Here is a 13,158-nt window from a genome sequence, read left to right on the forward strand (position 1 = left end):
CTAACTCATTGTTATTTTTTTTAATAATAGTAAACTCATAGAATGGGAATGTAACTATGGGAATTGTGTTGAAAAAAAAAACAAATTTCAAGCATCCATTCAAAGCAGCCTCTTTTCCTGGAATATGCAAAAATATACTCGACATTTTTATCAGCATCATAAATGTACGATTTAGTATTTGTATTTTAATATTAATAATATAATAACTTATTTAATCAAGTCTATTTGCCAATATTAATAAAATGATTTAGATTTCGCTCAAATATTGCATAGTCTGTTAAATGAGTGCTGCCTTTTACATTATATAGTTGCAACAATAACGATCATTCTGTTCTATTATGTGCTTATTATTTTAACCAGTAGATGTCGTCATTTATCCAGACACGATCATCAGGGTAAAAAAACGCTATTTCAAGTTAAACAATATGTTTATAAATACCAATATATTATGATATTATAGTATTTCGGAACTTGTCTAATAATGCAGCGTATGCAGTGTACTTTATTATACTGCGCGCGAGTCAATTGACTTTTAAATGTTTAAACTGTACTGACTAAAGTGACCGTTACAAATCCAGCCGCTCTACGTCTGCGTACCTGTTTGCTCGAGAACTAAATTACGTAGTTTTTACGTCTTTCCCTTTATCAATAAGGTAAGAACACCTATTATTGCGTAAAGTCAACGGAATAGTGCTTTTTGTGAGTAAATGAAATGAGTTTGACATCTTTCTTATTTCATACATAGATTAGGGGTTTTCCCCACATGACTAAAATTATACGATTAACGTTACTGAGGTTTTTTTATTGACCAACGTTAAGCAAAGTTTAACAATGAAAAGTTAAGGTTTAAGGATTAGTCAGGTGAAAAGCGAGCTTATCAATAAATTATGTTCACTGACTGAATCAAAAGTATCCCATTTAGACTAGCTGCAAGATATTTGCTTTAGCAATCTCTTCAAAACCCAAAGCAATTTTTAGGGGTGGTTTCCCGGACAGGGATTAGACTAGTCCTAGCCTAAAATAAATGTAAGAGCTGTCCAAACTGAAAACAACTTGCACTGACATATCTTAAAATACATCAGTGCCCTTTGTTTTGCCTCAAAATGCACACAACAGTAATGTTTTTAGTAAGGCAAGGTGTGTTAAACATAGTTATATTTCCTAATTAAACTAAAGCCTAGTCCTGGTTTAAACGAATCCCTGTCTGGGAAACAACCCCATTGTAATTTGGCAGAGGTCATCTACCTAAAGTCTCCTTAGGGCTTTTCACACTGTGCTTAACCCTGGGTTAACTTCGTTCTAAACCATGCTTTGAACCCTAGGTTAAGGATCGTTTCACATTTGTAATTTAGAAGTGGGTTATCCTTGAAATTGACACAGGGTTATAAAACCCTGCTAGCCCTGCTTCTGTGGGGTTAAACCCGCATTGCGGTGCAAGAAGTTTTCTGGGGGAAAAATCCATATTATCCCTGTGTAGTGTAGGATAATATCATAAAACTTCTAGCCTTTTAAGCACACGTGCTAAACTGTTCGCTTTAAATGCTTATATCTTCTGTATGCGGATGTTGATTCATACCAAAATGCTTTTTTGCATAGTTGTGTTTGACAAATGAAAACACCTCGGGTTACGTATGTAACTGTTGTTCCCTGAGAAGGGAACGAGACACTGCGTCTCCCTTGCCATACTTCCTGCGTCCCTGTAATGCTGTCTTTGGCAATATTTCAGATAGCGATATACTTCCTGGCTCCCGCATCACTCTGTCTTTGTTGTTAAGCCTCACCATTGGTTGAATTTGATATACACATTCAGACGCACTTACCCCTGTAAGCATCCCCAAAGTGTCACCGCAGTGACGCAGCGCGAGTTCCCTCGAAAGGGAACTGTAACAATGTATCTTAAAAGGAAACAATGTAACCTTGCTCTCACTTGAAATGTGTCCCCACATTTAGTCCTTGAATTTGAGGGTATTAGGCCTGGAAAGTCCTTGAAAGGTCCTTAAATTTGGAGTTAACTAAGGTGTGGGAACCCTGATGACCCCAATTAAACACAGCTGGAGTAGCTAATCAAGGTCAGGGTTGGAGACTCCTGACCCAGGGTTTAGGAATGTACAGTGTGAAACGTAAGATTATGAATACCCAGGGTTATCCCTTAAAGGTGCAGTGTGTAAATTTTAGCGGCATCTCATGGTGAGGTTGCAAATTGCAACCAACAGCTCAGTCCACTGCTCACCCCTCGCTTTTTTAAACGCACAGAGAAGCTACGGTAGCCGCCACCGGAAAAACATGTAATTGACAGAGACAACTTTGCAAAAAAGTTTGTCCATTAAGGGCTTCTGTAGAAACATGGAGGCACAAAATGGCGACTTCCACGTAAGGGGACCCTCGGTGTATGTAGATAAAAACATCTCATTCTAAGCTAATAAAAACATAACGGTTCATTACTGATAATATAGTTTTGTATCTTATTTTGCATTTCTGTCAAGAGATCCTTTTAAAAATTACACACTGCACCTTTAACCCCTGGTTAAGTTTGAAGAGTGTAAAACCTAAAACAGGTAACCCAGGATTCCGTTAACCCTAGGTTTAGAATAACCCGGGGTTGACTATTTCCAATGTGAAAAGCCCTCTTGTGACCAACAGCTATGTGTAATATTCACATACTTTATCTTATTTATACACAAAGGTAATGTGAGGATGTATTTATGTAATATTTTCAAAACAGTATGGATGCAGGGGATGCGGGCCACCAGGTTTCATCTGTACCATGTGCACAGGTAAAGTTTATAAATGTAAACAAAGAAGATAATGAAGTGGATGATGATTGTGTTGCTAAGTGAGCATTCTTAAGCATTCATTTATACAGCATTATACTGTATTATAATCAGTATTACAAATATATCATTCTGTTATGTAAAGCCTATTTTAAGTTATGTAAATGAATACCAAAAGATTAACACAATGTTATTTGTAGACACTAATAGGCAACGGTTTCTCAGGACATCCAGCTATGACTATTGGTCGGCATCCCATTGGTCAGATAATTCAGGTTGAGCAACCAATGTCTTTTATGCAGGTATCTATCCAATTCTAAAATAAACATTTATACTTTATAAATGTATAAATGCTGCATTAATCTACTGTGATTTGCCTCATTGAGATATTCAGACCAAACTAAAAAAAACACACAGGTGGCCAAGTTAACAATGGCAATCTCGATTCCTATGATTTTGTATTCTCTCCCTCTGGGAGACTAATATGGGGTTAGACTTGTGTGATCTGGTTGCACATGTACAGTAGGTAGCAAGTGGAAAAAAGACATAAGAATAACCCTGTGTAGAAAATCACGTGTGTGATCTAAACCTGACATTATTGTAAAAATTCATCTCAAGATTTTTACAAGTTTGCAAGTTTGTGTGCTGTGCATGTGTCTGGCATCTGTGAAATAGTAAAAAATAAGTATTTAAGACACCTACACAAGAGTCTAGATTCCTTCACAAATGTTGCATGTCAGACGGTACGAACATGATCCCAGCTATAAGCCATGTCACACTGTGGGTTTGAAATTAAATATAGTAAAAATAGTAAAACTTAAAAATCAAAATCTGTTCATTGATTTGTCCTCAGGCACCCTCAGTAGTATGCAAAGATGAAAAATGTGCCTGTCTGGCTGAGTCTCCTATTGAAAAAAAGCTGCCCAGCAGATGCACCATGTTAAATCTGAATGGCCTTCCAAATGATCGACCTTCACATTCATCAGAACAAAATTGTGATGCTCTCTATGCATCAGGAGATGGTCTCTATACCACCACTGCAGGCCCCTTCAGTAAGACAGTGTTACCTTACCATATTCTTTACTGTTTTACATATAGGTTTCAAGTTAAAGGTCCAGTGTGTAAATTTTTAGGAGGCTTTATTGACAGACATGTAATATATTGTACATAACTATATTTTCAGTGGTGTATAAAGAACTTACATAAAGAACTGTTATGTTTTTATTACCTTACAATGAGCCATTTCTATCTACATACACAGCGGGTCCCATTATATGGAAGTCGCCATTTTGCGACGCCATGTTTTTTACAGTAGCCCTTAATGAACAAACTGCTCTGCAGAGTGTGTTTTCGTCACTATGTTGTCTCAGACGACAACATGTTGGTTCGTTGGGGGCTACCATAGCTTCTCTATGCGTTTCCAAAGGGAGGGGTGCGCAGTGGACTGAGCTGTTGGTTGCAATTTGCAATCTCACAGCTAGGTGTCGCTAAAATCTACACACGCCACCTTTAAAGGAAGTGTTCACCCAAATATAAATTTTAGCCCGTATTTTACTAACCTTCAAGCCATCCTAGGTGTATATTACTTTGTTCTCTCAGCCAAACACAGAGTTATATCCTGCCTTTTTTCAGCTTTACAATGGCATTGGATAGTGCCCCATTTTTATTTTTAAATATCCCTTTAAGGTTTCAAGTTAAGATTTCAAGTTAAAGTTTACAGACGACATTGTTTTTGGCAAACTGAACATATTATGCAAACATGCTTGTTCTCATGTGATATGGCATTTATTTTTATTATTCTTAAGTGTCTTATAACCGGAGGGGAAGCGTCCAGTTGATTCCTTGCCAGCAGACATATCAGACAATCTCATTGAGTAACAGAGGAAATCACTGTCCTGGTACTCCCATGATGCAGTATGCCACCCACTCCAGTGATGGTATCCTGCCTGACGATAAAATACGGGTGCAAGGTAATGATGTCTTCATCTGGGAAATATTTTGGATTGTACTTTTACATTACATTTACATGTGAATTTCCAACTGGGATGCACAATCATAGGCTAGAAGTATTTTATTCAAATGACTTGAGATACAAATACATATACATAAATACATACGTGTCAAATAACATGGGTGGATTTCACAAAAAAAATGCCCAGGTCACATTTTACCTCAAAATTGTAAAAAAAAAGAAGAGATTTCATGCTGTTATTTGTAACAGTAATGAGAATTATTCATTTTTGCTTTGATAAAGAGATTTTTTTTAACATTTTTTACATTTTGTGGTGAAATATGATTCATTCTTAACAGGTTTTGTGAGATTTTTACATCAGCCAGTCTGTAATAAACTCAGTTTAAATTATTTTTTTGTGATTTAAGCTTACTGTTTTCCAAATCATCCTACATTATTTAAAGAACTTTCTGTGTAACCTTAATATTGACCGAGTCTAAGGCCATGCCAAATATTGAAATGTGAAATTAATTACAACAGCTGGGATTTTTTCAAAATTCTCAAAAAAAGAAAAAAAAAATCACATGCGAATTAGGCGCATTTCCATTAACTTGTCAAGTAAGGCCATGTTTACATTAATACGTTTACGTTTTAAAACGCATTACTTTTGCTACTTTTACACCTTTCATCTAGACTACTACATCGTTTTCGGCTCTCAGTAACGAAGTCGTTCGTGACGCTGCAGACCCTGTTTTAGTTTGATAACTGGGGGTTGCGCTGCAACGTAGACGGAGTCTTATGTAAACGAACAGCTGGTTTTAATGTGACAGCGCCATCATCAAGTGATTATGATTTTTATTCAGGTAAATGGAGGTTTGCAACAGAGGTTTTGCCCAAAATAATGACGTTGGTATTGTAACCTAGTAACCAACAGTAAATAAAACAAGGCGCGCTTAAAGGGGGTCGCACACCAGACGAGAATCGTCACGCCATGAATCTAAAAACAGAAAACATTATTTTCTATGAATGTACGCATGTGACTGGACACTGCTCAAATCCCTGTCACGCCACAAAGCACTACTCACATAGTTTAATATTAAATAACATCATATTTGTCCTTAAATTGTTAGCGATTAACATTGGCTGCTAACCGATGTTTAGCATTTTGAAGTAGACGCTATCTGACTAAGCTCGCGCTATTTAATGTGCACTTCCGGTGTACGATACCTCCAAGTTGTCCTTGACGCGACGCAGTGCTGCGCTTCTCGTCCGGGGTGCGACCCCCTTAAAAAATGGAGACAGGACTGCATTTAGTTACGATTGGGAAAGTTTTAAATTTACTAGCAGTGCAGCTTTTAATTGCCAAACTGAATGCTGTTCACAGAAGAAGAAATGGTGAAGTTTTAATGCAGGCAGTAGCACCAAGGGCATTACGACGACGTCAAACCCCGTATATGGTAAAGACAATGTCAGCTGATACAGCTAGACGATCAGTCACGTGGGTTTAATGTTCGCTACGTCAGAATTTTTTTTGCCACATGTGTTTCCATCTCCCATTATTAGTCATTTTTTTCACATACGTCAAAAACCACCTCAAGCGAGTGTAAAAATTAATTTGCGAATTAAGAGATTTTTATTCGAAATTTGGTGTTTCGCATAAAATAGGGATGATGGAAACCCAGATGTTGATTTGAATTTATAGCTAAAATCAAAAAAGCACAAAACATCTTACTCTTTTTTTAAATTAAATATGAAACAATATCATTATAATAGCTGTTTCTGTATTCCCCACGTGTCCAACTGGCTGCTTGATGTGTGAATGATGGGGGAGGAGGGGGAGGTGAAGGACAGGGAGGGCCGGCTCCAAGAAACACTGCGTTACTGACATCAGGAGGCTAATGATGTCATAGTGATGTCAGTAGCCCTGAGAGTGACTACACATTGAGCTTGTGGTTTGGGTAGCATTGCATACCGACAGTAGAGAGACGCAGGCAAGCTTTTAGCTCACTACACATGGCTGTGACTGGAGATGAGACAGAATCAGGTATGGTGTTGTTGTTGTTTGTGTGTCATGTGGTTTTTATTGCGTTTAATATCGAGAACTTGACTTTAAATAGTGCCTTTTCAAATTTGCCTTTCATATATAGTTTAACGTGATTGACGGTGTTTTGGTCAGTAGATTTAGATTTTAAATCGACAATGATCAGACAAGAGCATGTCAAAACAAAAGTAAACAAATAAAACTTTAGTTTGTTTGATCGAGACAAACGGAGATGGGATAGAGAAAATGGTTTAGTTTTGCGTGTGTTATCTAACATGCTTTAAATAAAAGGTCTGCTTATGTATGCAACAGGCTGAAAGTTTAAAATTTTCACAGTGAAAAATGTAGCGCTCTCTCTCTCTTTCTCTCTCTCTCTCTGAAACGCTTGAATGCACTGCCCACTCATAGTGCAGCTGACGTCATCATGTTTCCTGGAATTGGACACCAGCAGGGAAATGTTAATGCTGAACAGCAAATAAGATGTACATTGACGTCATTTCAGAGTCATGCTGTGATTACAGGCAGCTCCTTTTGCGGGAGGCAAGACTTCCAGATTAATCATCTTTAGATGAAATGCTGCAGTCTCCACGGAGACAATGATTGAATCAAAGACATGCAGAGAAATATTACAAGCTCCTGTACAGCACAGTGGTAGAGCATTGCGTTAAGGGCTCTAAAGGTCATGGGTTTGAACCCAGGGAATACACATACTGATAAAGAATGTATACCTTGCAAGTTGTTTTGGTAAAAGCATATACAGTACCAAATGTATACTCTGCAAACCAGTTTTAGTTTTCTTGTAGCGCAGTGGTAGAGCTTTGCATTAGCAGCGCAAAAGGTTGTGGTTTCGATCTCAGGAAATGCACATAATGATAAAATGTATACTTTTCAGTGCACTGTAAGTGGCTTTGAATAAAAGCGTCTGCCTAATGCAGAAATGTGCAATGCATATCTTGCAGTGCACTTTAATTAAATTAATTAATATGAATGCTTATGCAAGGTCTTTTTTGTCTAATTTCTCAATGTGATCAAACACCATTGAGTGTCGTTTGTGGTTAATGGTGGAAATTGTGTCACTGTCATTTTCATCAGAACAAGATCGTTGTCACATGTGTTGTAATTTGTATATATCAGAGCTCGGTTGGTGATGTCAGGAATGTAATCCAGTTTATAACCTGCACATACAGTAATATACCCTTGGGATTTAATCAGCTGTGTTAATAGATCTTCAGTTGATATGAATTCATAGCCTGCAGTTCATGCAGACATTTGATTCAATTGATCTTTAGACCGGTACACAGTGGTATTCATAGACTCATGACATTGATGTCAATATGGTCTCCATATATTCTAATGTGTCTTTTTTATTACTCTCATACTACTTTAATTGTTGTATTATGCCTATTTACATTTGAAAATTGAAATGCAATTGTAAAATAATTATTGTAAGAAATTTGAGAGGAAAACCGCAATGTGTCATCTCAAATTAACCAAACCACTGATTTTATGCAAGCAACAAGTTTAACCTTTTTCATAACATGTATCTATTAAAGCTTTTTTGAATTGAAGCTTTGTTGAATAACGCAAGTAAAACGTTTCTTTTTTTTTTTAAGTTATTATCTGCAATAACATAATGCCCTTCCTATTACATCTTATATTGCTTAACTTTATCGGTGTTTGGTAACATGAAGTGTCCAGGAAAATAAGGTCTTTAAAAATTGGGAAACCTCAGATGTTTTTGTATCCATAATGTGTTTGTGTGTTTTTGAAGCATCCACTGGAGATATGTCGGCGTATCAGATTCGTTCTCCTACCTCTGGCCTTTCCCAGGAAATAGTCAGCTCACCTGACTCTGTGCCCAGCCCTCAGCAGCTGTCCGAGGAGGCATCACGCAAGAGGGAACTCCGTCTGATGAAAAACAGGTAATTCCCAGCAGGCCAGCCCACACTCCTGCCAAAATCCTCCTTATTGTGTTCTGTAGACTACAATCTTAAAGATGAAGGTTCCTAAATAATACTTTGTTGGGGGTATATGGTTTCATAAGGAACCTTTAACATTCACAGAACCTTGTTATAAAGGTTATTATTAAGATTATAAAAAGGTAAGAAAGAAATGGTCTTTTAAGAACCTTAGACTAAAAGGTTCTCAAGGAACCCAAAAGGGTGATTCTCGTGAAATTAGACTTATCAGGTGTCATGAAACATTTTGATAAAAAAGTTAATGCAAAGTAAGAGGAAGCATACAGTTACAAACATATCTTCATGTACTATTTTGCACTTGATTTCAAATGACATCATACAAACCAATTTTTTTCACATTTAAGGGTCCGTACAATGTGTCCTTGACTGGATTTTGTTTTTTTGACATGGAAATATTTATAATTAAAAATCTAAACAATAAAAAGCTTCAGTGCATGTTATACTATAAACATTTACAGTAAAGAAACATGTGATATTTGGTGATCATTGGTAAATGTAGAGACAATAATAAGAAATATAAATGTGTCCAAGAAAGATTTTCTCATCCTCCGCAACAATTTTCAATCATTGTTTAAGCCCTCAAGGAACTAATATTTCAAAAATAAAAAATTTGTTGTATGGGACATAATTAACTGTGACACTCAAGATGGCTAACAGGTAAGCAGTTCTTATTTTTTCTCTACAGATAAAAGTTGAAATTGTTTAGTTATCATTACCGAAACATGAGTTTGTAAATGCATATATTTAATGTAATATCATGTTGCGGTAATGATAATTGTTTATAATGATAATCTAAAAAAAATAATTAATTCTATAGGAAATATTTTTGAAATCCTCTAAAAATAATGGTTATAGTAAGTTCAGACCGTAATCTTATATGTGCAAAAAAAAATGGCTTCAATGGCTTTTAAAAAAAATCTGATGCTAGACACCTTTTAACTCTGGATTTCGTGAGAATCACCCAAAAATGGTCCTTCAATGACATCACTGCAAAAAAGCCCTTTCAGCGCCTTCATTTTTAAGAGTGTACAAGCAGAAACTAATACACCAATACTTTCTTAACAGTTTTTTATATTGCTCAATTATATCCTCACCTTTTAAACAGTTTACTGTTTATTCATGTTGTTATATGCAGCTTGTCTATCTGGGTGCTTGCATGGTCGGCTCTTTTCGCATGTTCTCCTGTTGCATGCAAGTCGCTTTTAGCATCACTGCATCGTGCTTGTTCGTCTTGAATTTGAGACTCATGTGGAAAGTATCCAAATTTTCCACTTTCTCACAATGACGTTTCAAATGCAAAAACTGCGTCATACGTGTGTCCGTAAGTTTGCTTTTACAAGCTCGCTATGATTTATGAGGTTCTGCACTTCGGACAAAAAGGTACAAAGCTGTCACTGGGACCGTACCCTTTTAAAAGGACCTAACATTTAGGTGCAGATCTGTACATTTGGGGGCGGTTTCCCAGACAGGGCCTAAGCCTAGTCCCAGACTAACTTAAATGATAGTGAGTCTTGACCGAAAACAACTTGCTCTGTAATATCTTAAAATATATCAGTGCGAGTGTTGTGTCTGAAGATGCACACGGGTAATGTTTATTTATAAATTATGCTTTTAAGAATGACTTAAATATCCTAATTTAACTAAGGCCTAGTCCTGGCTTAAGCTAATCCCTGTCTGGGATACCACCCCTTGATGTACCAATATGCACCTTTGAGGTACTAATATGCATGCTTTAGGTACAATTGTGTAATTTTTGAAAATATATGGCCACTAGGCGTCCATCTTTGGAACGCCTCCAGGCAGTTATTTTAGTCATCTGCTTGAATAAGTAAAGAGACATATCTCTAAAACCATGTGTTAAAATTAAACAACATATTTCTGACCAACAATTAAATCTGACATCAACTGTACCATAACTTTTCGAGGTTGTTTGAGTCACTGTGCATGCGCACAGGTTGTCGAAGCGCCTTACGCAACTTTGTATATAGCCCCTCCCCAAGAGAATCATCAGTCTTTATTGATTGATGATTGGTTCTTTTAACTGGAAGGCGGGACTTCCGTCGCCACAGCAGCCATATTAAGCATTGCATTGTCCCCTATTCATAGTAATGTCACATCTGTTATGTCCAGCATCTTTGGTACCACCCCAGTGACAGCTTTTGTACCCTTTATCTGAAAGTGCAGAATGTGAGATTTATTCCTGCTTACAGAGTCTCTCTGTTATCGCTTCCAGGGAAGCTGCCCGGGAATGCCGCCGGAAGAAGAAAGAATATGTTAAATGTCTCGAAAACCGAGTCGCCGTACTTGAAAAACAAAACAAGACACTCATTGAAGAACTCAAGGCCCTGAAAGACCTGTACAGTCACAAAACCGAGTAGCAACAAACCTTTACAAGTCACATGCCAAAGACTCTGATGTGTACAGATTTGACACAAACACGTTTATCACGCAGCGTCTAGCCACCGCTCGTAACAGTCGTCTAATGACAGCTGCATGGCCGCGTCGTCCTGCATGTTGAAGATGTGTGTGTATGCTGGTGGCCACAGAGCGCTCCTAAGCCATTGAATGTGGTGTGTTGCTTGTGTCGCTTGTGCTTTTTGCAGGGTGGCAGCCAAAGAGTGCAGGCAAAGGAAGAAGGAGTACGTGCGGGACTTAGAAACTCGTCTCACTGTGATGGAGAACCAGAACAAGAAGCTTACAAAAGAGCTGGAACATATAAAGACACTGTACAGTGGAACATCCGGTTCGTATTAGTGGCACACCAGACACTCACTGCCTTCAATGATCGAATCCTGTTCCCAGTTTACTGTAAAATATTGCTGTCATATCTGTGTTTTGTATCTTTTGTGAAAATTAAACAGTTGTTCAGAATAGGTCTGCCTATGAATGTTTTGAAAAGTGTTTTTTGAAATATTAGACATGTTTGATGACTTCATTTGAGTCAAAGTTATGCAGTCATTTTTCACACACCAGCACAAAGTATGATGAAAGCTATTGTATATATAAGCATTGCTTACATAGATCTGATTAGTGTTTATGATTGTTGGGTGGGAAATGAATAAAGTTAAGTTTTGGTGTTAAATGATTTGTGTTACATAATATTAAAAGATAATAAAAGTGTCTTATATTTTAATTTTTTTTGTATTTTTTTTTTTATTCTTACTGGTGGCTTTATAACTGGCACAGTATACATAGAAACTATTTGCACAATATTATCTACTAATTATCTGAAAGATCTGAAATAGATTTATAAAGGTCATTAAAATTGTACAACTTTCCATTTGAAGAGATGTTTTTGTTGGAGCACAATCACTTTTCATAGTGTTTTATGTGTTATGGGCCATTCCATGAGGCAGTTTTCCCAACAGGGTTTACTTTAAATTAATCCAGGGCTAGGCCTTAGTTATATTAAGACATTTAAGAAGTTTTTACAAACATACCTTACAAAAACAACAGTTTTGTGCATTTTGAGACAAAACAATGATACTGTTAAGTGCAAGATGTTTTTAAGGTAGTTCAAACATGCATTTTAGTCTGGGGCTAGGATAAGTTTATAAAAATGCAAGAAAACTGACTCTAAAATACATTTTATTATTAATCAAAGTGACCTGGATATCATCCTAACAGCAAATTTAAATTAATTTAAAACATTAATAAAAATGACATAAGACTGAAAAATAGCATTTGTTATCTGTCCATGTGCTCTATACTTTCCCTTTAAAAATAAGGCATAAAATTGTTATTATTTTTTGCACTTTTTTAGTGTTTTCATTTTTCATGTACTTTTTTTATTAAACATTATTATATTTGAGAGAAAATACAAATTTTAGTCATGTTTTAGGAATATATCACGAGACACATTTTCATCAGGAAGTTACATCATCTGGATCTTCTGAAGGCCACGGTATCTAGACCAAAAGTTCATCAATATTTTATTATATTGTAGCTATGACTGTGAGGGTCAATCTTGACGTACTGTCTGTAACATGTATTGTTTCTTTGATATTATCTATTTATTTAAAAGGGGACATATCATGAAAAGCTGACTTTTTCCATGTTTAAGTGTTATAACTGGGTTCCCAGTGCTTCTATTAACCTAGAATATGCTTCTATTAAACTAATAATAAGCCCCTTTATCTGCGCTATCCAACCACAGCACTGCCGTTTAATGCAGAGATCAGCTTATTTGCATTTAAAAGGACACGCACAAAATTGCTCACACCTACAAAGTGGCAATTTTAACATGCTATAATAAATTATCTTTATGGTATTTTCAGCTTAAACTTCACATATGTACATAGGGGACACCAAATACTTATTTTACATTTTAAAAAGTCTTGTGAAATGTCCCCTTTAAAAACACTAATTTTTGGCCAATCACTTGAATTTGCTCAGTGTTCTAGATGTATTTGCTAA

At 36.5% G+C, this 13,158-nt stretch overlaps 1 protein-coding gene across 4 annotated transcripts; it reads left to right on the forward strand.

Moving 5' to 3' along the window:
• The first annotated feature begins 456 nt into the window (after positions 1–456).
• On the forward strand, positions 457–11,875 carry cremb (cAMP responsive element modulator b). Of its 4 annotated transcripts, none has more exons than XM_073863632.1 (7): positions 457–653; positions 2,723–2,774; positions 2,972–3,073; positions 3,625–3,823; positions 4,577–4,741; positions 8,535–8,685; positions 10,976–11,486. In XM_073863632.1, exons 2-7 carry the CDS (start codon positions 2,724–2,726, stop codon positions 11,118–11,120), a joined length of 813 nt encoding a protein of 270 aa, XP_073719733.1. In that variant the 5' UTR covers positions 457–653; position 2,723; the 3' UTR covers positions 11,121–11,486. The 4 variants fall into 4 exon arrangements, with proteins under 4 accessions (XP_073719733.1, XP_055038641.2, XP_055038642.2 ...); XM_055182666.2 differs by having other exon boundaries at positions 492–653; positions 11,346–11,875; XM_055182667.2 differs by lacking the exon at positions 457–653 and adding an exon at positions 679–699 and having other exon boundaries at positions 11,346–11,875.
• The last annotated feature ends 1,283 nt before the right edge of the window (positions 11,876–13,158 follow it).

This window comes from Misgurnus anguillicaudatus, chromosome 25 (assembly GCF_027580225.2).
Source record: "Misgurnus anguillicaudatus chromosome 25, ASM2758022v2, whole genome shotgun sequence".
In the NCBI taxonomy this organism is placed as follows: Eukaryota; Metazoa; Chordata; class Actinopteri; order Cypriniformes; family Cobitidae; genus Misgurnus; species Misgurnus anguillicaudatus.

Bases quoted from the DNA above. Each gene is read 5' to 3' on its own strand.
- cremb (XM_055182666.2), top strand. From the start codon at position 2,724: ATGGATGCAGGGGATGCGGGCCACCAGGTTTCATCTGTACCATGTGCA. The intron at 2,775-2,971 runs GTAAAGTTTATA...TGTTATTTGTAG, and splicing joins CATCTGTACCATGTGCACAG to ACACTAATAGGCAACGGTTT. The intron at 8,686-11,345 runs GTAATTCCCAGC...TGCTTTTTGCAG, and splicing joins CTCCGTCTGATGAAAAACAG to GGTGGCAGCCAAAGAGTGCA.